A 27714-nucleotide genomic window follows, 5' to 3' on the forward strand; every position below is an offset into this window, starting at 1 on the left:
CTTTAGCGCTATGAAAAATTACCTAAAAATTTTGCAGTCTCATTGACATTTATGAACCATGTTTTTAAATTCTGAATTTAACTTTTTTAAACAACTGTTGCATTCAGCAAGTGACTTAATTAGGACTTAGTGAAGAGTATGAAAAACTAAGAGTCTCCTAGGCTTGCTGTGTTCTACAAGGAACCTAGGACCAATCTGGGCTTTTCCCTTCTTCAGAAAATGCGCCCCCACAATACACGTTGATGCAGACTGTTAGAGAATGTCAGTTTACAATTGAGAAAGAAAAATAAAATAAATTCTGGTTTAAGATCACTCTTTAGGAAACAGGGTGCTACTGCCACCTGGGGGAGGTTCTTTCCTGCTTTATTCAGGAAAGTCAATGTGCTCGTCAGATGAATGAATCCCATTCATTTTCCTTGTCATGTCCACATAGGAAAGACTTTTTGACCCTCTGTCCATGAAGTCATAAGATCTTCTGGATGTTTCCAAGTTCTCTTCACACACACACACACACACACACACACACACACACATATATTATATACTTCAGAGAATTATTGAGATAAAAGAGAAAATGAACCCCACTATAATCAAGCTAAGTTTGTACATCTTACATACTATAAGAAATTATTTTGTGAATTATGGATATATACTAAGAAGTGACAAAAATCAAATTTGAAATGTCAATACCAAAACACAAATCTTTTAAAAAAATTTATTTAACCAGAAGTTAGAGTTAATTTTATTCCTTTTCTTAAATATATTATCATTAATTGATAAAAGATTACATGTACTGAGATAATCATGCTAGTGATTCTGTTGATTAGGATAAGGTAATAAGTTTCAATTATATGGAAATAATTTAAAGAGTTTTCTTAGAGAATTTTGAATTTATGAACTAAATATCATTATGAAATCAGTATTCAATTATCATGCATATATTATGTATCTACTTATTGCAAGTTTTCATGAATTAGTGACATTGGTTATTTATCATGTAAAATGGAAAAAGTTGCCAATGCTATGGAATGTTAAATACTTACCAATCTTGCATTTCTTTATGCTATAGGTAATTATAATGAGAAACATATTAAATCAAAGAATTGAATCCTGGGAATAGAAGTTTCAGAAAATATCTATTAAAATTGTAAGACAGAAGTCAGTACTGATTAGATAAAGACAATCAGTTATAAAGAGGATGTCTAGTAATAGATTAACTAAATTAAATAATATACTACCAGTCTCTGGCTGGTACAATAACATTGTCAGGAGATTAAAGTTCATACCAAAGAAAAACTACACTAGTTCCAGGGAAGTCTGTGAAGAAAGCGTTTTCAAACCAAAAAAGGTAAGTGCTACACAGCAAATGGATTGGGTTACCTGTCATTTTTTAAAAACATCATGTATCTGACTGAATAGTGAAAAGAAATTAACTCAGAGCAGTTGACACAACTGAATGAACTGCATGAGCTGCTGTCAACTTGAGGGATACACAAAAAACAAGTGACTGTTTGTGGGAATGTGAGTCTCCTTCAAGGTGTCTATTTTAAGATCTGGAGATACTAGAGTAAGGGGGCATTAGAGAACAAGAAGAGCCTGGAATACTTAAACCTGTAAAATAGAGTGATAAGTTATAAGCAAAAATAATAAGTATGCTATACTAAAGTTTCTTTTACTTCTGAATCAGAAGATTGAGCATACTTGGCAAGTTAGCCAGTATCTTTGCTTATCCATCAGTCAGTGAAAATGATTGATGAACTTAAAATTCTGTAAGGGCTTATACTCTGTACAAATGATTAACTGCAATTTCATGCCTTGTAAATAGAGTAGGTTTTCCTGATATTCTTCTCCCTCTTAGCTAAGTTGAAAAATGTGCCAAGCTTTACTTTATCAAGAAGTCAACACTTTGCAATGACCTATCGTAGGGATGATTTACTAATAGTTTCAGAAGAGAAATTACAAATACTTCTCATTTTCATCATCATATAGCCTGGTTGTAAAAAAAAAAGTCTTGGTAAACAGAAATAGGAATCTTCTTTGACATTATTCATGTTTCATAGGAGACAAGCATTCAGGAAGTAGGAAAAGATGAGTTTTTACAGATGACATGTATTCAGGGAGTGGGAAGATAGGAAGGTAAACGATATTGTCAAAATTTAAAAAAGAAAAATGTCTGTTTCTCCCACTGTTCAATTCTTCAATAGTGAATAATTTTCAAATACTTTTTCTGGTCTTGTTCCTGAGCTCAAAAACCTGAATATTGATCCTAAAACAACTAATCTCCTACACTAATGCATTAGCATGGTCTTCCTAAATATGTTTTATGTTATCTTCATGAAGTTTGGGTAGCCCCCTCCACCATTTTCCTGCAATTATTACTTCCTCCTACCTTATCTATATTCTGCTTTTCTCTGTCCTCCCACTGTAAACTACCACTGTTATTTCAATCTTTTGTCTTTGCCACATCTTCATTTTAATGGAGTTCTCTTTTGTGCCTTAGTCACTATAAAGGAGAGAAAAGCAAACCAAAGGTAAGAGTCAGCCTCCATATCTGTGAGTTCTGCATTTGTGGATTCAACCAAACATGGATTGAAAATAATAAGAAAAGGAATTGTGTGTGTATTGATCATGGATAGACTTTTTTCCTCACCATTATTCCCTAAACAATACAGTATAATTTACATAGCACTTATATTGAAATATACATTATAAGTAATCTAGAGATCATATAAAGTATTATACTGGAGGATGTGCATAGATTAAACCAAATAATATGCTATTTTGTGTGGAACTTAAGCATCCATGGATTTTGGTATCCTCATGGAGATCCTGGAACCAATTCCTCCACGTATACTGAGGGATGACTGCATATGAAATGCTCCAGGTCAGGTAAGAAGCTTTACATTGGATGAATTAATTGTTTATGCTGTGCCTTTGCTTACCCATAGTGATGACAGACAGCAACAAGATGATTATCAACTTGGCACTCTTTGGCAGGACTCAGAGTGGAAAAAGTTCTGCTGGGAACATTCTACTGGGAAGTACTGACTTCCACAGCAGATTTGCTCCATGTTCTATAACCACAGATTGCAGCTTGGGCCGCAGTTGTCACCTCCACAGCTTCATGCGTCGAGGGGGGCAAGAGATAACCCTGCAGGTCCAGGTGTTGGACACTCCAGGTTATCCACACAGCAAGCTGAGCATGAGTCACATGAAACAAGAAATCAAGACGGCACTGGTGCATCACTTCGGGCAAGAGGGTCTCCACCTTGCACTGCTGATCCTTAGAGCAGACGTGCCTTTCTATGGACAAGAAGAATCTTACCCAATCCAATTAATTCAGGTAATACAAAAATACGATTATACTTTTCCTATTTGGAGGACATTGCCCTAATAGGGGGAAAAAACTTGTTAAAGGAATAGTTTAAACCATAAAATATTAGTCACATAGGAGTAACCAGTAAAACCAGTAAAAATTACTTGCTTTTCCACCAAGAGTCATTTTTTGCAATATCCTTTTAGGTAAATTCAGTCAGTCACTTTACAACTAGATCAAAAATTGAAGTAATAACCTTCTGAGGTTAACTAAGACTCAAAACCTTAAGAACTGCAAACCTGAATGTTTTACACAATGTGGCCCCTGGACTATTGAGCCACTTGTTAAAAATGCATATTCACATACTGACACAGCTCAAAATTGGGACCTGCATATCTGCATTTTCGTAAATTTCCATATATTTCTTAAAAACAGTTTGGTTTCAGAACCACTGAATTTAAATACTGACTTCAACATCAAGGAGACAATCTGTTACAGTTCATCAACAAACATGTTCGTTCACTGCTTGGTCATTGAATATTATTGAGCACCTTCACAGAGCCTAATGATTGGTACAGACTTGAGACTTACCTTCATAAAACTGTAATCTAGAAGAGACAAATAGATAAAACAAGTCAAATACAACAATGCATTAAGAGCCAATGTGATGTGACATATGAGAGGGGGCTTCATAAGCCTTCAGATCATAATAAATATTCATAGGAGATCTGTGCATTATTTAAAGGGGAAAAAAACAGGAATGTTTTGTGTGCCTCATCACCTGTAGCATAAGGAACTGCTCCATTCCATCCGTGAGAGGACCACAGGGACTTTGGGTTAAACATAAATGATATATGCCACCTTTGCTCAGTGGTCCATCCCTGTTTGTTTGTTTGTTTGTTTATTCACTATAAATTCTTAAGATGTAGACTTATTCAGGCAATTAGAGGAGCTAGGTGAGGGGAGAGGTCCATTATGGCCACAGCTAGGAGACAGAAGGAACATACATATTTATTTTATTCTAATTTTGTACAGCATATAAGAGCAAGCCTTGTGTCTACTATTACTAACAATTCCTGGAAACTATTCATTGAACTGTTCCGTTCTATTCAATCTCTCGATTCCTTACCCGGATCCACCCACACTAAGTGCTCGACTTCACTAATATCACTTACTGAGCTCACTGAAGCTATGTCTGCTAGCTCTGCAGGTAAACTAAATTGAGAATAGAGAATAGATATTTTCCATTCAGGTATTTGTATAAATGCTAATTTTCTTTTGATCCAATCTCAGGCTATGTCAGTGTAGGCCCTGTTATACCCAGAAAGATGGGATAGTTTGCTTTAATGATGTTTTTTTCTCTTTACTAGTAAAGACAAAAGATTGTTCTAAATGACAGACACACGTTTTGTTTTTCAGTAATTGTGCATGTTTCTAAAATTGAAAAAAAAAAAGAAGCCATATGTGTAATCACAAGAAACTAGCGGAAAAAATTAAGGTGACAATAGCAAGAAAAATAAATAAATAACCCTCATCATCCAACTCCTGTAAAATCAAGGACATGCTGTACAAAACTAAAGAAGAAAAGATGATTGCAATTAAGACATAATATGGAATCTAAGACAGCCCATAAACCTCCCCAGACTATTAAATCCTGCATTTCAAACAGTATTTCTGGTAGAAATCAAGTGATGGGAAACCTGCATCCATTACATCAGTGTAATTTTAAACCATTTTCAGAATTCATTTAAAGCTATTGCTAAATAAACATTTAGCTTAAAGTATAGATGAATGTAATTCAGTAAATGTACAAGCTATTTCTCAAAAGCTACCCTAACACTTTCCATATTTCCTACTAATTTTTCCTGATGTACCTATGCTGAGCCCAAAAGTTATTTTCCGTGACATACATTTTAAATATAGATTTTCTGACTTTTAGACTCTAGAACAATATTATAATCCCTAATTTTTATACTAGTTAATTTAATTCATACCCATCTCTGGTCTTTTAGGATAGTATCCAGCATCTGCCTTCCTTAAGTCACTGTCCAATTCAGAAGTTGAAGATAGAGAGGAGATGGAAGGGCAAAGCTCAGAGGCAGCCTTTTTTCCAGAATAAAAATCTTTTGTGTCCTGTGTAAACTCAGCAACCAAGACTTGGTAATACTCAAGACTTGGGAGGCCCTGCAGATCTGTTTTGGTTTCCACCAGCGTCTTTGGTTGATGGTCTCCAAAGCATGGGCTGGAGGTCTCTGAATTTCTTTCTGAAGGTGCCTCAGCTCCTGGTGGCAGCCAGCTGTATGTGCTCACACATCTGGAACAGCTGCCAGATATCTAAATGTTCAACAGGACCAGCAACTGTTAGGAAGGAGCAAGGAGCTGTTAAGGTCTTTGGGTTCACACATATCCTGGATTTCTCTTTTGTCTGATAAGACTGAAGCATCTGCCTTCTTCCTTTTCCTTTACACTTTCCAGGGGGGGGGGAGCTGGTGACTGTCACGAAAAGGTTTTACAAGGCCAGAGCCAGATAACTGGTCTCTCCTTTCCTGTGCCTCCCCCTTGTCTTCTTGAATACCTTTCCCAATTGTTTCTAACATTTTACAAGAGGGTTCTAGACTGCCAACTGTGACAATGGAGACATTTCTCCACTTGATCTTTTTTTCTTTATTTATATTAGGCCTTTTATTAATTTATATTAAAATGAAGGAGAAGTCAGTGAGTCATCTCCCCAAAATTGGGAAATAAAGGGAAGGAATCATCTGAAAGTTTCTGGGAATATTATTTGAATGTTAAAAGCAAAATCCACAAATAATGGATCAGAGAAGATATAATAAAGTCACCTCCAGGAAAGAGGTAGCACACAGCCAAGGCACTCTAGGAATTGAACCTAGGAATTGACCAAAGTGCATATTCTTCCCACTGCCATGGTATCATCCATTAGTACTGTGTACAAACAGGCTTCAAGTACATATTTTTGTTTCATAATCAACGCCTTAAGTGTTAATGTAGTCCACAAGTAGCTAAATGCAAATACAAAAGTCTCAGACCAATTACTGCCTAAATATACCAAAGACCATGGGCTTAGCTGTTCAATAGAAATTTAATTAAAAACAAGCCTAATGTAGTAATAAGATTTTATGATTTTAGTTTCTAACTTGCAAAAATGGGGATAATTTTACCTATTAAAGAGTTCAGAGCATTAGATTTAATAAATGTGACATGCTTAGAGCTGTGCCTAACACAGTAGATTCATAGAAAATGACAAAGCATTACTATTACTATTGTTTTTCCCAGATTTTGATAAGCACTTATTCAAATGAACCATAGATATGGGTGGAAAACTGGAGGCTAAGAGTGTGGGTTCTAAGTAAGTTATATTTGTGTTCAAGTTTCTACTTAGTTACTTACTTGTGGCCTTGGGCAAATAATTCCTTTAAATGCCATAGGTAAATTTGGAATGATTTCAGTATTTGTTTCACTGGGTTACTTTGGGGATTAATGTCATAGCTGAGATACTGGCATATGGCAAGCGTATAGTAAATTTTACCTCTGGTCACTATTGCTTTATTGTTGGTATTTATTTTATCCTAATATTAGGATATATTATTTGTAGAAATAAATTTGTTAAGTTTTATTTCAATAGACTTCAAAAGAAAATAACAATGAAATACAATCTAAATGACTCTAATTTATAAATTTTTAAAAATCGAGGAAAAAAATGTACTAGTTTAGGTTAAATTGAAAAACCCCAATTTAGTGGGAAGAATATGAGCCCAACAGTCAGTGGCTCATTATTGGTGGGCCTGGTCCCATAACAAAGGTTCCCCTGACTTTGGCTTAGGCTAAGCTGTCTAACATCGCACAACCTCAATATTCTCATCTGTAAAATGAGGCAATGAGGATGGAGGCTTTCTAAGGTTGCGTGTTCTCTGAATCTGATCTAATGAGGTCTTATCATTCAGCCTTGGCTCTCTGAGAATGAAAATGTGGCACTTTAAAGAGGAATGAGAGTAAGGGAATATCATAAAATATAAAAAATGGTCCTTATTGTCCTCCTGTTCCATGATAATTTTTTTTTCTCAGTTGATGTAATAGTTGGCTTTTTACAAAGTTTCCCCCTAAAACGTCCAGATGCTATGATTTCATCAACCACAAACAAATGGGGCAGGGCTGGTGAGGTCCTGGGAAAATGAATATAATTCTTGGAAAACAAAGTTTATATTCTAACTAGTTGTCCCAAAAGGACTAGATGGACTTAGACCCATTAGCACTCTAAAACCAAACAGTTTGTGAATGTAAAATTTTTACCTAGCTTGGTACTGTGTTTAAATTATTAACACCAGATAACTCACAGTAACTTATCTTGCTCTTGGATTTGGGGGGAGAGGCATCAATCAACTGTGATTATTCTTTCTCTGGGTCCATTGAGAACATGTTTGGCCACTTGCATGATGATTCTGCACCAAGTGACACGACTTTCAAATATTCAGCTATTTTCTGGCCAAAAATCAATCTAAAGATTAAAAGCTAAATCAACCATTCTGTTCTGTTTTTGGCAGTAATTCAAAAGCGCAATTTCTCTCACAGTTTGGGACATGAGCATCCTTTCATAAATAATTATCAACATGCAAAAACTTCCCAGTGGCTGAACACATGGGTCTGTAAGTGGTGTAGAGTTTAGGAGTCTGTCATGCATAGATGTTCTAACTCGCTTTCCCTGAATGAGACAATGGTTTAAAGAACAAGAAATGTCTGGTGGCAACAGAGAATGTATTGTTACTATGCAAAAAAACAGAAGCCAACAGAATACTGTAAAAATGATATCATTTACTTCAGTAAGTACTAACTTAGCAAGACAAGAACTCTATGTTATGGTGTATATCTCAGGAAGGGACTGTTGTACAGTTTATTTAGCATGCATTTTTACTATGGTGATATTTCAAAAATATTTAATGACAAGTATGGTCCAAACACCAACCAATCAACAACCATGGGATAAGTCTGGATAGTGCTCACAGGTAAAGGACAGTGGCTATTTATTAACTTTGTATGTATTTCAGTATTATAACCATCAGTGTGATTATGTCAGTAGTGAACTGATTGAGTATCTGATCTGGTTCTAAACTTGAGAAACTTTCAAAGATAAGAATCATCAAGGATAAGTAGCTATAATTGTATAGAAATAAAATCCCCATATTGTACAATCCCCAGTCAGGCTCCTTATGTTGATTCCCTTATCAATTATTATGCATTTTTCAAGATTCAGCTCAAGGCTTTGTCTCATGCAAGAAACTTTTCTTGATCTTCTATTCTCTACCCTTTAACTTTGCTTCCCACTCCTACCTTAGATGGTGCTAAATATCTACCTGTATAGCATCAACATAATTTATATCACAACATTGACAATTGCAAACAAATTGAAAGTATTTTTTCCCATCTGGCCTTCTTTTTCAGCTCTAAGTTTACTAATTACACAAGAATCCCTACTAGGTATTGAACAAAAAATGTATTTGTCTTGTTCTACACTGTGTCCTACCCTATAGAACATGCCTAGAACAAAGCAGACCCTTAATACATATGTGCAGAAGGAAGAAAACATCTGTAGTGCTTTTTAAACTTCAATTTCCATAAGGATTATGATGCAATTCGTGCAAGGCTCCCAGATTATTCTGAGGCAAATGGCCCAGATTTTTTTTATTGACAGAGCCTACATCTGACATATATAGCATTTGAGTAATTGTTTTAAACACTGGTATTAGTTGGTTAGGGCTGCTGTAACAAAGTACCACAAACAGGGTGTCTTAACAGATAGGTATTCTCTCTCAATGGTGGAGGCTACAACTCTGAAATCAAAATGTTAGCAAGGTTGGTTCCTACAAAGTGCTGTGAGTGCAAGATCTGTTCCAGGCCCTCTGCTTGGCTTGACCATTTTCAGGATCACATTCCCTATATTTGCATCTTTGTCCAAATTTCTCTGTTTTATAAGGATACCAATCATGTTAGAATAGGAGCTCACCCTAATGAGCTCATTTTAACTAATTATATCTGCAATGATCTCATTTCCAAATAAGGGAGGTCACATTCTGAAGAAGTGGGAGTTTTGATTCAACATATGAATTTGGGAGAGGACACAATTCAACCCATAACACCATTCTTCATTTACTTTGCAATTCTGTGACTGCACTAAAGATCGGTTAAAATGCATGGAATACATGACAAGTTCTTAGACTACCGCTATCATTATGCCACCATTAGATTAACTGGAATTGTAATATCTTATGGATTCTTAGATTTACACAAGAGTTATGTTTTTTAAAAGTTGGGCTAATAAATTTGTATATTAAAGGAATATAAAAATATATAAGTCGGGTGCGGTGGTGCATGCCGGTAATCCCAGAGCCCTGGGAGGCTGAGGCAGGAAGATTGTGAGTTCAAAGCCAGACTCAGCAACTTAGTGAGGCCCTAAGCAACCCAGAAAGACCCTGTCTCTAAATAAAATGTAAAAAAGGGCTGGGGATGTTGCTCAGTGGTTAGGTGCCCCTAGGTTCAATCCCTGGTACAAAAAAAAAAAAAAAAAAGAATATGTCACTTTAAGTACTTGCAAAAATTATTCTGTAGAATGTTTTAGTTGAAATAATATTCCCTGATGTATTGGCCTTGAAAATTGAATGTAGATTTTCCTGAAACAGAGCTTTTATTTTGGTGGTGGTGGGGGGCGAGGGATTGGTACTGGGACTTGAACCCAGGGGCTCTTAAACACTGAGCCACATCTCCTGACTTTTTTTTTTTTTTTTTTTTTGACACAGGATCTTGCTAAGTTGCTTAGGGCCTTGCTAAATTGCTAAGGCTGAAGTTGTAAATGGAAATCTTTCCTTAAAGTATAACACAATGATGTCTTTATAAATCTGTGTCTCTAGAACCCATGTTGTGTAAGAGCATTCTTCCTCATGCTGTTATATACTTCAGCACCATTCAGACTTGGGAGAGTAGATGTGGGTTTATGACTGTCAAGTTTGCCCAGTAACATAGATTTTTATCTCTAAAAGTTGGACTTGTTGATGGAATCCTATAGTAGTTTCAGTGTTAGATACAGTTTTTTTTCCCACCATATCTGTGCATTTTCTCTTTAGGTGACTGAATGTTTAAGATATTTGTGTGCATTGTTAACTCAATTTTTATGAACTGTTGTATCTTGTTAATGCATATTGCTCAGTGACTTCAGTATATTTTACCTGTACTGACCAAACGTAAATAAAGACTTGTATTGTAACTCTTAAAAATAAAAAAATAAATTGCTAAGGCTGGTTTGAATTTGTGATCCTCTTGCCTCAGCCTCCTGAGCTGCTGGGATTACAGGTATGAACTACCACACCCAGCTAAACAAGCATTTTTAAAAGAAAGAAATGTATAACATTGTACAATATAGAAAAACAAATTTTGAATAGATGCAAGGGAAAATGTTGAAACTATTCCCTAGGAGAGTTGCTCTGAATACGAAAGAGAAAGTGCAGATTATAGGCAAATCCATCACAAAGAATAGTAGAACAAAAGGAAGACTTTAGAGGAAATTACAACCTTGTGTCCCAAAGATTAATTAAACCTCACAACTAGACCCTCAAAATAAATAAACAAAACCCTAAACCTTCTATCTGAGATGATGATGAGATTATAAATGCCAAATTTATTCAACAGATATTTACTGAAAGTTTACCATGTGCTAGCATCTCTGGCTGATACAGGAATGACATGGACATTGCCTTCAAAGTGTTCATGATCAAGTTTTAGACAGGAATGAATTAAATAAATGGCTCTGATAAAAGCCAGACTGTATCAGGAGTTGTAATTGGTAATTTTGTGAAGTGTTTCTAATTTTAAATACTTTCTTGCACATTTCTATAGTATTTTCATATTATATTTACATGTCTTTATTCCTTCCTTAATCTCTTTTTCCTTCTTCACTTCTTATTCTTTTCTTCTTTCAATTTTTCAATACCATAAATACTAATCCTATATTTGTTATGTACATTGATAATAGTTTACCAGACTATCTTTCCATTTTTTAACAATTTTTACACTAGAGTTTTTACTAATATGTTGCTCCACATCTCTGTATGTCAATTTCTTCATATCATAATGGAGACAATAACAGATTATCTCCCACAAAGAATAATGTTGAACTTCAAAAGAGATAGTACATATAAAGTACTTAGCACTGAATGTTAGTTGTTTACCCTTCTTTCTTTCTTCTGATTACTAGAGGTTCTGCCTTTTTCTTGTTATATTATTCCTAGGTATTTTGCATTTTCTTGCTGTTATAAACTGGTAGCACCTTTGAAGTGTTTTGGTAATGGGAGTGTTAGGAATGGAGAAATTCTTATTTGTCACATTGTCATGATTTCACATATCTTTGGAAACATTAAAAAAAGTTAAATGGTTATTTCTAGATGCCTTTCATATTATGTGAATAATTTGCCACATGCAATTACTTCTGCTTTATATCAGCTTATTTTCACTAATCAAACAAGAATTTATTACATAACTAACTTCCACATATTACTAAACAAAGGAACACCAGTCTTTGATGTTTTTTAACCACATTATAAGTCCTTCAATAAATTGTGTTTGATTTTAGGCATGTGGACTGAGGATGATGAGGATTACAGTAACACTTTGTAGTTTTTCCAAATCACCAAATGTATTTTGATCTTAGCTTTTCCATTATAAGCCATCTGATTAATCAACAGAGTATAACCAGATTATGTAATTTTAAGCCCCATGTAAATTTTTTTAGGGATAACACCATATCCTTTAATATATATACATATGTATATGTACAGATTTAATATATATACATATACACAAATATAAAAATTTTAAAGGATTTTTTTATCAATAAAATCTTATATATGGGGCTTAAAATTACAAAATCTGGTGGGAATTGTATAAAACAATTCTCTAGTCAAGGTCCTCTGACTTCAAAGGTATTTAGTGGCTCTAACAAAGTCAGGTTGCCAGACAAGTATAAATGATTACTGAATGTTATAATTAATTATTCAACATGCAACACAATAAGATACTATTTAATATCAAATTTATATGGATAAATTATAACAATAAATAAAAAGAGAACAAAAGTTTTTTCTCTTGAATGCTCATCCATCTCCCTCTATTTGCTTATAATACTGGACCTCATATCAGCTTCCCATTACATGTATCAGCTTTCAGAAATATAATGGCACATAGATCTGTTGGCTCACTATATTGGAACTTCATAACTCCTTTGCTCATTTTTGAGGAATAGATTCCAAAGAAAATAGCCATTTAACTTCTTTTCTCTTTCAGGAACTTCTGGGAGATACTTGGAAGAATTACACTGCTATTCTTTTCACCCATGCAGAAAAAATAGAAGATGCTGGGTTCAGTGAAAATGAATATTTACATGACTCCTCTGATACGCTCTTAACCCTACTAAGTTCTATTAAGCAGAGATATGTTTTCCTGTATAAAAAAGGAAACTTATTTAATGAACAAAGAAGGAAAATCTTGGAAAGAATTGTGGAATTTATAAAAGAGAATCATTATCAAGGTCTTACTTTTAAATAAAATTTAAATAAAAAGAGCATTGAACAATGGAGACAGAAACCTGATTTCAAAAACTTGCCTTCCTAAGCATAAATGTGGACTGTGAAAATTCCTTACATGGTCAGTGAGTGTACATTTATATAACCACTTTGGAAAACTGTAAGAACATCATCAGAGATTCAAGACTTCTAATGTAAATCCCACAATATAGTAATTAGACACCTAAGTACATAACCAACAGAAAGGTGTGCACTTGTGCACTAAAAGATAGGCATGCACAAGAATGTTCATAGCAGTACTATTCATAATAGCTAAAAACTGGAAACTATCCAAATGTTCATTAATAGTAAATATGTAAATTGTGGCATGTTAATACAATGAGATACCTTACAGAGCAAACTTGACTCCATATCACATTATCAAACAGCTGTTCAAACATAATGCTGAAAGACAGAAGCCAGACAGAAAAAAAAAGCACATTCTCTGATTCTGTTTGCATAAAGTTCAAAAAAATTCAAAAACTAAAGTCATCCCAACTACTCTCTTTCTGTGCCAAGGCTTGGAAGAGTGGTTTTCCTGGGGAATAATGAGCAACACATGCACTTGAGGTAGCCTCTGAGGTTTGGTAATGCTGATTTTTCAATTTGTGAGCTGGCTTCACAGGTTGTGTTCACCTTGTGAAAAAGCAACAACAAATGGTTGTCATTTATCTGCAACTTAGTATGTGTTATATTTAAATAAAAGTTTAAAAAATGGCAAAGTAGGGTTCAAGTTTTTAAAAGTTAGCTCCACTGCTCACTTAATACTAGAGAAGGAAAATTGCTTACACTTCTCAGAGTCTGTTTCTTCACGTGGAATACCTGCTTCATCGTTATTGTAATGATTAAATGACTTGGCACATGGTAAATGCTCAATAAGTGTTACCTTTATTTTTTCCACTTTCCTAAAATCTGTGGTTCCTATTTAGGTTTGGAAACATCAGGTAAAAACTTGGAGCAAGCCCTCTGGCAAGAATAGCATAGCAACTGTGATCACCAACTATAGAGAACCTCTGTATCTCCCCCTACCTTAGAAGGCTGGGGACTTTAGTGTACTAGAGATTCTCAGGATGGTCTCAATGACAGCAGTGAGAATTGAAGGAAAATAATTCCAGTTGATTATAGGAGCCAATTCCATTACCAAGTCAAATCATAACACTTCCATATTTCATGATTACATACGAGCTTTTGCTAAGATATTCACCAATTTGCAAACAGCTTGTTTTCATAAAGGTAATTCATAAGTTCTGTATTTTCCATTAAAAACAGAATTACAACTGCTTGTTAGTCTCCTAGAGTAACCCTAAAAAGTCTACTTTTATGTTCAATATTACTTAAACTCTATTATAGATGGTATTTATTAAATAATTCATCTTTTTCCTACTTAAGTGATTGATAGGTAGATAGCTAGATCTAAATATGGACATGGAGTTAGTTCTCTTGAGTCTATTTCTGAATCTATTCTGAATTCTTTATTCTTTTCCATTATTTATCTTATTTACATAAAAGAATGATTTAAATATAATGGTTTTCTTAATATATAATATCTATATGTAGTACATTATAGTAATTTAATACATGTATACAGTGTATAATAATTAAGTCAGGGTAAAAAGCATTTTCATTTCTTCAAACATTAATTACTTTTAAGTGTTGGGGATTTCATACCTTTCTAGTCATTTTAAAATATATCATAGATTGTTATAACTAATAGTTGCCCCTACTGTGCTAAAGAACTGGAATTCCTCCATTCTGTGTATTGGTACATTCCTTGATACTTAGGAGGTCATTTTCCTTATTATCATTGTTTTTTCAAAAGATGTTCTAGGCTGGGGTGTATCTCAGTAGTAGAGCACTTGACTAATATACCCTAAATTTGATCCCCAGCATTACCAAAAAAAATAAAAATAAAGATTTTCTGGCTTCTCTCAGACATTCATTCCATATGTAGTCTAAGATTATCTTTTTAATTTCCCAAACATATGTTTTTATAGTATGTATGTATATGTGTTTCATGACAAATTACATTCTGTGATATTATTTCTTACAAGCATATAGGATATTTCTCCATCTTTGGGATCAAAAACAATTTGGAGCTTTTCATCATAAATTCCCCTGTTTGCTCCATTCCTTGATTTTGGAGGAATTGGGGCATCTATCCTCTGGCTGGCTCTTTATTGCTGCATCAGTGTGTAGATTCCACCAAGGGCATCTGAAGCATAAGAGCCAGAAGCTTGTTCCTGAAGGTACTATCATAAACCTTCCAAAGAAGTCTAAAACAGTTAGTAGCTCCATCTAGGGGAAGAATTATGATAATCATGCATAAACTTTTTCTATAACTTCCCAGCTCTGTTTATTTTCATGACTTTGACAAGTGACTGTGTGCAATTTCCCCCCATTTCTGACTGACTTCTGCTGAAGACATTGTTGATTATCTCTCAAGTGGTTGTGTTAGGTAGCTAGCCAACCATGAATGGATGAGCAGGGAAAGGACAACTAGGGGTGACTGAAAGCCACAGGGAACCTTATCTGACAGGCAGACAGGTAGTTCAAAGTCTCCCCAAGCCATAATTACACCCCACTAAGATAGACTGTTGTCACACCCTACCAGATAGCCTGGACCCTCACCTATCACTGAAACTATCACAAACCCCAATTATCCTGGCAACCAATATATCAAGATGCTCACAAAGAAAGCTCACTGAGGTTATTCAAAGGTTGACTTGCTGATTAAGGAGGTAAGAAATTGAGACAGAAACAGGTGGATTCAATTGCCTGAAAAACAACTCTGAGTGCCACGTCAACCTCTCTTTGAGGCAGTCTGTGCAGTTCCTATGCTGTCAGGCAAAAGTTCAAGAGGTGGGCTTGGGTGGGGCTCTTGGGAAACTTCCCTGGGAAGTTTAAAACTATAGGGTAGGGAGTTCATAACCCACTTGAATCTAATGTATGAAATATGATATGTCAAGAGCTGTGTAATGTTTTGAACAGCCAATAATAAAAAAAAAGAAGTACATAGGTTTAACTTATGCAAGGAAACAAATAGTGTTCTCTTTTATAAAATATGCATTGTATCGGAAACTTGAGCATAAAAAGTTTTCAGTGATGCTTCTGTAAACATGAAAAAATTGTTTTTAAAAGGCATTTAAAGGAAATTTTATATGGTTGCTATCAAGGTTATTCAGAGAAACCTCCTATAATATTTTTTACCATCAATTTGCTTTGATTGAGTAGCCAGCCATTGGTTATTAGATACTTAAGATGCACTTGTATCATCCATACTGTATTTTTCCTATGTGTAGAAAGATTTTTAAAACTTCAATGTGCAGCAATTTCCAGTGAATCTGTACTTGGACATGCAGTCTTGTTTGTGGTCACTAGCACTGTCTTCTAAATTTGTACGAGGTCTGAAGCTATTGTACTATTAACTTATGTAGACCTGTTAAAAAGCAGAGAAACACTAAAACAACAACAACAACAACAACAACAACAAAAACTATAGGGCACACAAGTTTAGTCAAAAGAAAACAGGTTTATTTAAAGTCAGCATTGAAGGAAGATAGAGGAGCCATTTTCTGTCTTAAATCTCTATCTGTGGGAGCACAGGGACACAAGAAGAGGAAGCTCACACCATCCTTCTCCTCTCTTGAGAAGACTCACTCTCTCCCTTCAGAGTGCTCTCATTTTCCGTTCTAATAAACTCACACGTCCGAAATCTTTCTGGCATGATCACAAGAATAAGGGTGAAGAGGGGGGCCTCTGTGGCTGCCTTAGTTTCATAGCAGGCCTCATGCCCAGTAACAGGTGGTCCCCCAAGTTGAAGATTTGTCCAGTTCTTTGATATGATTGATCCCTCTTCAGAGGGGAAGTGACAGATTATGAGTCAGTGTCAAAAGGCCCCCTTTTTAGACAAATTTAAGCAATAAGAGGGTTAGAAATGTATTCCTTATACTAAGTCCAGCATTAAGGATTTGGACAAAGAAAATATAAAACATTAATAAGAGCAAATCAAATCCACTCTGTATAGTAGATTTAAACTAATAAACATAATTTCGTTAGCAGTACCATTTTTATCTAGAGAAAACCAATTTTTTTTTTTTTTGTAAAAGTAGTTCCATTCAAAATTTGCATTAAAGAATCTGTTAGCTGGAGTCTTTGTCTTATGCAAACTAAGGTGAATTACCATTTGGGTAGAAAACTCAGTATCACATTTTACAATATCTTCAGAATTTGGGGTTTAGTTCTGGGGTTGTAGCTCAGTGGTAGAGTGCTTGCGTCTCCCGTGTGAGGCCTTGGGTTCGATCCTCAGCATCACATAAAAATAAATTTAAAAAAAGATAGAAAAAAATTGGAGGTTTATTCCACAGAATGGTAAAAAAATTGAATATGGACTACAAGAAATAAAGTTTATTCAAGAATTAAGAACATGTAAGTATTATATCCCAAATACATTTTGTAAGACAAATTGTAAAACAGTATAACTAAGAGAATCTTATACATATGCTGAAATTTTTAATTTTAAATTTATCTGCATATAAACAACGAATAAAACAAGATTTCAACTTATTAACTACAGGGATATGTTTCATGCAATCTAAAATGACTACAAGAAGGGCATGGTGGCGCGTGCCTATAATCTCAGTGATTTGGGAGGCTAAGCCAGGAGGATTGCAAGTTCCAGACCAGTCTCAGCAACTTAGTGAAGCCCTCTGAGAAACAGAAAATCCAGGTGGTCCATTTTCAAAATACAATATTAAGCTTTAAATGTAAAATGACTTGCGATGTAAGAAAGGCAACTGGAGGGGAAAGCAGGATGGAAAGTTACAAGCAGTTAACACTGAATGTAAAGATTTCTAGCCCCTTGACACACAGGAGATGAGAAGGAAGGAGCCTGAGCTGACCAACAGAGATAAACTGTGTACGTGCCAAAAGGCCCTCAATCCATGGGGACTTTCCTTTCACAAGGGAACTAAAGTGGGTGGGTACTACAACTAGAGGTATATTTCTTTAAATAACACAATAGGAGATAGTGAAGTAGGCTCTGACCAATGTAAGAGGGTGATCAAGTACCCTCTTTCCTTAATAGCTTAATGTTTCCTGCCAAAAACTGTAAAGTCAGTCCTAATTTATGGGCAATAACCTAATACCCTTCCATCAGGGATAGAGGCCTACCAGACTGTCTGCTCCGTGTTCCTGCTTTGGTTTTAATTGCTGTGTGCCATTCTGCACGTGGAAGTAAAATTCTTGTCCTTTCAACAGACACTGATTAGTGTCCAACTGTTTGTTTTGACTTCTGGGATGCACAGGATCCTCAGTATTTCCAGAGCCCTAAGTAATTTAGCAAGGCCTTGTCTCAAAATAGAAAATTAAAAAGTTTGGGATGTGGCTCAGTGGCTAACCCCTAGGTTCAATACTCATTACCAAAAATAACTACAAATAACTACAAACAATACATAATGTATTATTACTACATAGATTGTTCAACATTTGAGCAAAACAATTTAGTTACCTTTACAATATGTTAAGACATAAGTCATGAAAAAATAATGATGATAACGATACAGCATTATGTCAGGACTATAAGATTTCTAAAACTTTATAAAAATTTAAAATATTTGTAACAATAAAACATACTATATTGAGGTAGGATAGAGGAAATAGAACATAAGTAGAAAGAAGACATAAAGGAAGAACAAGAGAATAAAATTTCAATTTTAAAATTTATATTTTTCCAGGCCTGTCACTCCTAGGTCAGTCTTTCTCCCAAGTCAGTCACTCCCAAATTCTTGGGAAATCTGTAAATCTATGTGGGCACTGTTGATTATTCCTTCCCCCCACTAATAGATTAAGTAAAGAGTGATATGACACTGAAAAACCTATAACTTAGTGAACTTCTAGTACTATCTACTGATCAGATAATGAAGACCACATCCACCCTAAGGATCCAGAGATTGATGGGACCACCAGAAACTTTCTTGAGATCACCAGACTGATAGCATTTTTATATATCTTCCCATGCTTACTCTCCACTGAGTTCCCTTTAAAATAAGAATCAAGAAACCCAAACACTTGTTTCTCACTCTTAAGATGGCCCACATTCATTCAGGTATTCTGTGCTTGACTCTTAGAAGTCATCTCTCTTGAGCCTGCCTACAGTCTTTTTTTTTTTTTTTTTTTTGTGTGTGTGTGTGTGTGTGTGTGGTGTGGTGTGCTGGGGATTGAACCAGGACCTTGTGCATGCAAGGCAAGCACTCTGCCAACTGAGCTATATCCCCAGTCCAGTCTTCTTTGATTATGTATTTACTTTCTTTCTTTTTTTTTAAATAAGGAATCCACAACTTTTATTGATAGTTGAGTAAATTGAAAAAATTATCTTCTCTATCAAAAGAAATTCTCTTCTCTAATATAGATAAGATCGTAATGCCATCCAGTTACTATTTATTGCTTACAATCAGGAACCCTGAGCTTCAATATCATAGTTGGAAGAATTAAGAAAAATCCTGTTTGTTTTTTAAATTAAATTACTTATTTATTCTAATTTGTTATACATGAAAGCAATTCATTTCATATTGCACATATAGAGCACAATTTTTCAAGTCATTGATTGTACACAAAGTATTTTCACACCATTCATGTCTTCATACGTGTATTTAGGTAATGATGTCTAACTCATTCCACCATCATTCTTACCCTCTTGCCCCCTACTTCCCCTTTCCGGTATCTAAAGTTCCTCCATTCCTCCCATGCTCCCCCACCCCCATTGCCTCTATGAGTCAGCATCCTCATATCAAAGAAAACATTTAGCCTTTGATTTTGGGGGATTGGCTTGCTTCACTTAGCATTATGTTTTCCAACTTCATCCATTTATCTGCAAATGCCATGATTTTATTCTCTTTTAATGCTGAATAATGTTCCATTGTGTATATATACCAAAATTTCCCTATCCGTTCATCTACTGAAGGGCATTTAGGTTGGTTCCATAGTTTAGCTATTGTGAATTGTGCTGCTATAAACATTGATGTGGCTGTGTCCCTGTAATATGCTGTTTTTAAGTCCTTTGGGTATAAACCAAGGAGTTGGATAGCTGGGTCAAACGGTGGTTCTATTCCAAGTTTTCCAAGGAATCTCCATACTGCTTTCCAGATTGGCTGCACCAATTTGCAGTCCTACCAGCAATGAATGAGTGTGCCTTTTTCAGAGGGACCTTGTTGCTAAATAAAATGAAATAAAATAAAAAGCTAGAATGTGGGTAAGTGGTTGAGTGCCATTGAATTCAATCCCCAGTATCAAAAAAAAAAAAAAAAAAAAGTCAATGCTAACAAGGTAGTTGGGTTAGTAAGATGTATCACTTGTAGAAATTCCTTCCTAATGTGTCACCAGCGGGCCAGAGATTTCCCCCTTAGGAGTCTCAGAAAATCCCATACAGTAAGGAGTCTGGGGTTGTTCATGCCCTCATTTGCACCTCCAGACAGGCTATAAAGAGTTCCTTCTTATCCAGGAATGGACTATGATTCTGGATTGGAATTCCCTAAAAGACTCTTAAGCAGCACCTCAACACCTCTGCTAGGATTCTAGTCAAGTTTCCCTGGGTGAACCAGCGAGCATTTGTCTTGTCTGAGAGATACATCTCTGTTGTTGCAGCCATCAGATTTTGGCCTCTGCTAAGCCAATGGCCAAGTTAACAAAGAACACATAAAACACTTTCATTAAACTCAAGTGTATATTTAGATATATAGGCTGTACTGTATTACAAGAGTATGTTAACTCTTTTAAAAAATCATTTTAATAAAAAGGTTTTTTTAAAGGCATAAGTACTTAATGAAAGTAAAACAGAAAAGGAGAGAAAGTCAAATGAAAAGGAATAAAAGTTGGTTCATAGCATTTGCCTCACTTCTGGACTTCCTTTCTGGTTCCTGAACTGTCATAACCTCTGGATGACACATGCTTTGATATGTGGCTCCTTGGGACTCCTCACTTCAGATTTGTGTGGCCTACTGTATTTGAATATTCTATGTCTCCAACACTAGATTCCGTGCTTTTTCTTTCATTTCTTTGTTACTGTTTTAGCATTCTCTGCAACATTCTCTGCAACATTCTCATGACACTAAGGTTCAGTTTGTCATCATCCTTACTTCCTCTAGCTTTTAATCCTTGCAAAAGGATATTGTGCAAATTTTGATAATTTTGAGGTTTTTCTGTATAGTTGTGTAATTTCAGTTTTCATGTATTCAGCAATTTCACCAGGCTTGTTTTTCCAGGGAAACATTTTTTTCCAACAAACCTGCAATATTTTCTCTATTTAATTTTAGAATCCCTAACATAATTCGGATCTTTCAAATTATTCTTGTAGAGAAAATGGCCACTAAACCACTGGAGCATGAAATAACTAAGTGTTTCCAAGTCACTATGTCTTGATGGGCATGAATGCTGGTGAGTTCAATAGTGCCATCATGATATCTTTAAGGGTCCTCCTTATATTCTTCATGATCTCTTCTGGACAGTACTGAAAAGCAAGGCCACAATCTACCAAGTACACTTGGTCAAGATTTCTATAGATCAGAAGATTTAAGGTCTTGATATCTCCATGTACATACTCATGCTCATGAATATATTTCAGAGTATCCAAAATTGGTAAGCTTAGCTGCAAGACAGTTTTCTGAGAAAATCTTTTGGCATTTGCTTCATATATTTTCTGAAGGGCACCTCCAAAGCAATCGATTAACATAAGTCTGTAACTTTTTGCATTTTTATTATGTAGACTAGATCCCCCAATGTTTAGAAACACCAGTGTACTAAAGTTCATGGGTATGAATCCATTTCTGAATTTGCTCTGGTTTTGCAGCTTGCTGAGAGAACTTTAAATTCAGTTTAAAAAAAAAAAAAGGTTCATTGTCACTGGTTTCTACTTTTATAGTATGAGTTGTTTTGGTGTCAACTTATTTCAAAGACTCTTTATCAGCAAGCTATATAACAGTCAAAGCCACCTTGGCCAATGGGTAATCCTAGTTTCCATTCCTTTCTTGAAACATCAGTTATTATCTCCCCAGCTGCAAATTGTTCTACAAGACATCTCTTTGCAGGGCTCTGCCATCCTGAGCTGATTTTATATAAGACATTTTTCACCGGAGTTGTTCTGCCCTGCACAAATTTCCCACTTCTGTGTTAAGTGATAATCCTCCAAACACACAAAAATGATTGCTGAGAATTTTGTATCTCTGAATCTTAGCCCACACTGACCAGTAACCCCAAAAACAAGATCCACATGGTTTATTTAAGACCCAAATGATGAAGAGATTATTTCACACCACCTGGTAACACAAAAGTGAATCCTGCAAAATTCAAAAGGCTACATGTATTTTAGCTCCAAATGGCAGAGGTAAAAATTTTCCAGGGCCCTGGAGTGCCTGGAGCTGGCCAGCTCCCCAAAACCTTTTTCTTGTATCATCCAAGCACTTATGGGTTAATGTCAGAGCAGGGAAGGAAGGAAAATTCCCCTTATGCAAAGAGGCTCTGGGTAACTGCTGGGATTTTTCCTGAAGTTCCAACTGAGTGTTTGGCTAGAGAGCAGTTGAATCTTTTCTTCCTGTGAGATCCTGGTGGCTCCCCTCAGTGGAGACTGTGCAAAGAGGACTCTCCTAGCTGTCTCACCAAAACTGTTCTGGGGAATAGGGTCCACTAAAGCTTGCAGACAAAGGTTGGTGAAGAAAACAGGAAGGAAGATAGAGGGGGTCTTTTCTGTATCAAATCTCTATCTTCAGAGAGTTTGTTGCCTAGACAGCTTTTATAAGAGGAGAGGGGGTGGCACAGTAGGACAAAATGCATACACAGATTTAGCTAGGCTGGGCTAATCAGAAATATATCACAGTTTAAGTTTCTTAAGTGCTTGTCTGGGTGAGAGAGGAGCTTCTTAGCTTCCATTCACAACATGAGCAAGTTTGAGAGCCAAATTAATTTAAAGTTTTTAATTTTAAAGGGGATTGGTTATATTATGTCTTTTAATTTAATATGCAAATATGAGGAAGTCCATTCCTTATCACTTCCTTCCTTCTTCATCTTCCTTCATTTTTTCTAGATAGTTTTCCTAACATACCCTGAATCCTAACATAGTATTATATGAGGCATTAACTTCTAAATGTACTCTTGTGTGTACCCTTATGCAATAGCAAATCCAACTCTGAATAATAACCAGGATCAGTGAATGCAGGAAAATAATGTGTTACTTGTTAATGGGATTGCTCAATCATATGAATGAGGCATTAAAATGAACAATGAACTGTGTGTCACCTGAGGCTGCATCTTTTTCTGAATGAGAGTGCATATGTATACATCAAATAAACAAACCATTTCTGGAGATAATTACAACTCACAACAAAAGAACCATGTGAGTAGGATTAGTTCTAGGCCAAATAAATGATATCCAGACAGTTTGTCTTTGGTGTCCTGCCACCTTTTCTATTAGAGTCTATTGTTTACCATCTTTCCTCATGTCCTTCCAGGTCCCATTCTGTATGCTATTCTCATCTGGAAGCCAAAAATTTCCAGTAAACTTTATATTTGAAAGTGCTTTGAACATTTTAGAAGATTGTATGCTTGGTATTTTTATGCAGCTAGGATTATTATCTCCTTAGTTAATTCCATTCTGGGAGCCTTAAACCTGCCAGCCACTCTTGGGTTTATTCTTCTAGACCTATGACCTCGATTAACAATTTCAGATTTTCTTCTACCATTCTTCCTTTCTTTTCTTGTTAAGCTATATTTATCTGTACTCTGCCTTTTCTTTTGAAGGATTCACTTAGTTTTTCCCTGCTATTGATTTTCAGACATATTGCACTTTGTGTACATAAGATTAAGGTTTTTCAAGTGGCATTGCTAATTCCCAGATTCTCACTCAAATTTAATTTAAAAATAATTGTCTTTTCAAACATACAAAGTTTTTGTTCTTTTACATGCTGTTTTAAGAGAAAATATTTTATTTTCATATGAAAACTGAAGATTATGGAAAAAAGTTATTTCAACCAACTTTTTTTTTTTTTGCTAAACTTATTGAAAATGACTTTTAGTTTGTATTTTTCATTAATCATTTTCAAAGAGAAATTCGGGTAGGTGTTGATTTTGGATGACTTTGTACTGTTCTTTCCAAATTTTCCAGGTGTGAAAACTTGAGTGGGTTTGAAATGAATAAGTTATCAGCCAAATATGTAACTTAAGGCTGAAAACTTAAGTGGATGTATATATTGAGAGCCTTTCTCTGTGGCATGTATGATATTCTAATAAGGGAATTTACTAAAGCTAAGGTAAGACTTTTTCAGAGGGCCTTGACATGAGATTCATTACTTGAATGCCATAGAGGATGTGAGCAGACATTCACAATTGCTATTTGGACAATTCTGTAGGCATTGTGTAGTGATAGGGAGGACAAGAAGAGTATTATTTAGCTCTTCATTAAAAAGGATTATTCTTTCTCCTTGAAATTACTGAGCCCCAGGCTTGTTTCTGTTCCTGTTGCTAAGGACAATAGCCTGCCAGATAGGAAATGATTTTGATGAAGATATAACACTTGCATACATTTTTTTTATTTAAAAATCTGGGGAATTGGGAATAGAGTATGTTAGGGGAGTGGAAAAAAAACAGAAATAAGGTAATACACAAGGGTGAAAAACACAATGTACATTCATTAATTCACACTCTGAAATTTCAGATGGCTCACTTTCAAATCAACAATTATTTCATTGTTCTGGGTCCCACCTCCAAATAATCTTTCTGGAGTTATGCACCAATGAATTATCTCTGCCAAGACTTATTCAGAGGAAAAACCCTAATCATAAAAAAGTACAATAAACAAGTATGTATGAGTCACTCTTTCCCATTTCAACAGGTTGGTACCTAAGGATTTTGTTTTGTACAGACGCATATTAGCCCATCAGCAACTATTCTATTTTTCATCATTATTACAAAATTTATGGTTATCATTCTAGTAGCACCACAATTGAGTGTACGCAGAAAAAGTCATTACTATTTTAAATTCTCTATCTGGAATTTAGTTACTTCTCTTACACATTGGCTTTTGGGATGGATTGTCATTACGAGGTCAATGCCTTCAACAACAGTGTACTACTCATAAGAATAAGCGTATATGGTTCTGCAAATAAAAAGGCAACTATTGTCAGCAGCAGCAGCTGTCTGATTTTTGCCAAGGGAATTCCTCCTATGAACTCCCCAGGAAAAAGAAAAAATATGTAATAAAGATTCTTCATATCCATTCCTGGGGAGTGTTTAATGCTCTCATTTGCTATATAATAATCTCTTAAATATTCCACTGAAGCAGTTACTATAGATTAGGGTTTTTTGTTTGTTTGTTTGTTTTTGATCACCATCTTTCCTAACAAGTTTAATCAAAGGAATTAAACAACAACCTCTTCCTAAACTTCTCACTCAAATAAAAGAAACCATCAAATTACTTAATTCACATGGAACAAAGTATACTATAATGGAGAAGAACACAGGATAAGTAAGATTTGTAAGAAAATATAGATTTCTGCTTAGTACAGGGGTTTAACTGTTAGTTTTTTGGGATTAAATAATAGAGCTACCTCATAAGAAGTTAAGAAAAGAAAACATTTTGGAAGCTATAGAGCATTATGTATTTTGATGATAATTTTACTATAAAACCCATGACTTTAGACAGATATGTCTTCTTTGGCTGTTGTTGACGATTATTCCTTCACTAAAATTTTGGAGAGTACAGCTTTCTCCACAATTTGCTGTATTATTGTCAGTTGAGTTACACTAACTTGCTTCCTGTAGTTTTAAATTTTGTATCTTAATAATGAGTTTGTAGTTTTCTCACTGTTGCATGTCACTGAGAACTAGGAGTTGTGTGATAATTGGCTTTTGGAATGGATAATTCATGTAAAGCTTGTGTCTAATGTCTACTTCCAAGTATACTTTTTATTTTTAAAGATACAACATATGATTTTCCTGAAAGGTAGAGAAGGTAAATTCATGCCCCTTTGAAATTGTGAAGTATTCCCTCACCTCCAAGAAATTGGAAATGGGATTGCTTCTGTTTATGTTAAGCCAAGTAAAGCAACACACATAGTTAGAAACACATTTAAGAGCACTGTAATACTATCTATAACATCAATGACATTAAACTTGTAAAAGAGCCTCAATAAACAGAGCTGGCCAACATCTAAAAATCAATGGAAGTGGAGGGAGAGGAGAGAAAGTTTCTTTAATAAGCATCCACAGAAAGAGAAGAGACATTACATTGATGTATAGAGGACAGATCAGGTCTGCTATGACAGGGCCTTCATCCAATATGAAATAAGAAATCTCCTGAACAGGAATTCAAGTTCTCAGAAAATGTGATACCAGAAACAGAGACAGAAGGAATAGAAACACTAGCATTTGAAAGAAATATGCCTATCATAAATTGAAACCAATTCAGTATACATCTATTATATTCTAGGTACTGTTTTAAGTATTTTATGGGTACTGACTTACAAAATCTTTAGAACTCTGTAGGCACAGTTGTTTTCCAGTTATAGATGAGGAAAGCAAAGTATACAGAAGCCAAATAGTTGTCCATGGTTACACAGGCATTTGAGTAACAGAGGCTGATACATAAACTAAGCCATTTGGCTTCAAAACCAATAAGAGTAATCTCGATAGATTTAGCATCTCTGACAGTCTCCTACAGATCCAGGTTTTTGGTCTTGCAAAGCTAAGGCCTAGACTGAGAGACCGGTTAAAACTCACTAAGATTTCTCTACCAGGGTCCCTTCCCAACCCACACCCCAGTACCTTGCTGATGTGATTCTCCTCAAACTTCCACGAATATGGAAAAGCTTATAAATAGTCTAATCAGGAGTTTACATACTTTTAAAAAGCAACAACAAATTTTCTGTTTGGTGGGCACTTAATAATGTTCTTGGCAGGAGCAGGGCAGAAAAAAAAAAGATTTCTAATTTTATGTTGAAATCAACATGTCCTAAAAAGGATTCATTTTAAAAGAATACTACAGGGCTGGGATTGTAGCTCAGTGGTAGAGCACTTGCTTATTATGTGTGAGGAACTGGGTTCGATTCTCAGCACCACATATAAACAAACAAACAAATAAATAAAATAAAGGTCTATCAACAACTAAAGAAATATTTTAAAAAATACTACTACACATGGAGTTTTTAAATAGATGTTCCTCAACTTACCATGGGGTTACATCCTGATATACCCATTGAAAGTTGAAAACAAAAGTTGAAAATGCATTTAATGCACCTAACCTACCAAACATCATAGTGTAGTAACACAGTATGATGGAAAGTATTGCTTATTTTCCGTTGTGATCTCATGGCTGACCCAAAGCTATGGCTTGCTGCTACTGCCCACGAGTACTAGAGAGTATTACAATGCACATTGCTAACCCAGGAAAAGATTAAAGTTAAAAATCTGAAGTATGGTTTCCACTAACTACATATCCATCATAAAGTTGAAAAATCTTAGGTCAAACCATTGTAAGGTGAGGACTGTCTCTGTAAGAAAAGCTAGTACTCTCAGCCTTCACCAAGGTAATGGGCTGCTCTTGCAAAACTAAGTGTGTTAGGGGAGGGTCACCTTTTCTCTAGGTTCAGTTAGCAATATAAATAGAAATCAAGAAAGTGAATGATAACTAATCAGAAGGTGCCAGCTGTTAAGCCTCTGATCTAATACTACCTTCTCATGTTGAAATCCTTAAAAGGCAGACTACTGTAAGAAGCCAGAAGGGTTATGCTGCGCCCCTCC

At 35.3% G+C, this 27714-nt stretch overlaps 1 protein-coding gene and 1 pseudogene across 1 annotated transcript; one reads left to right on the forward strand and one right to left on the reverse strand.

The window, feature by feature from the left end:
• The first annotated feature begins 2950 nt into the window (after window positions 1-2950).
• On the forward strand, window positions 2951-12919 carry Gimd1 (GIMAP family P-loop NTPase domain containing 1). The gene is made up of 2 exons (XM_076865266.2): window positions 2951-3343; window positions 12659-12919. The coding sequence occupies exons 1-2, from the start codon at window positions 2951-2953 to the stop codon at window positions 12917-12919; spliced, it is 654 nt and encodes a 217-aa protein (XP_076721381.2).
• An 8069-nt stretch (window positions 12920-20988) lies between these two features.
• Window positions 20989-27170, reverse strand: LOC143405739 (serine/threonine-protein kinase VRK1 pseudogene; annotated as a pseudogene).
• Window positions 27171-27714: the final 544 nt, after the last annotated feature.

Source organism: Callospermophilus lateralis, chromosome 8 (assembly GCF_048772815.1).
Source record: "Callospermophilus lateralis isolate mCalLat2 chromosome 8, mCalLat2.hap1, whole genome shotgun sequence".
NCBI lineage: Eukaryota > Metazoa > Chordata > Mammalia > Rodentia > Sciuridae > Callospermophilus > Callospermophilus lateralis.

Bases quoted from the DNA above. Each gene is read 5' to 3' on its own strand.
- Gimd1 (XM_076865266.2), top strand. From the start codon at position 2,951: ATGACAGACAGCAACAAGATGATTATCAACTTGGCACTCTTTGGCAGG. The intron at 3,344-12,658 runs GTAATACAAAAA...TTTCTCTTTCAG, and splicing joins ACCCAATCCAATTAATTCAG to GAACTTCTGGGAGATACTTG.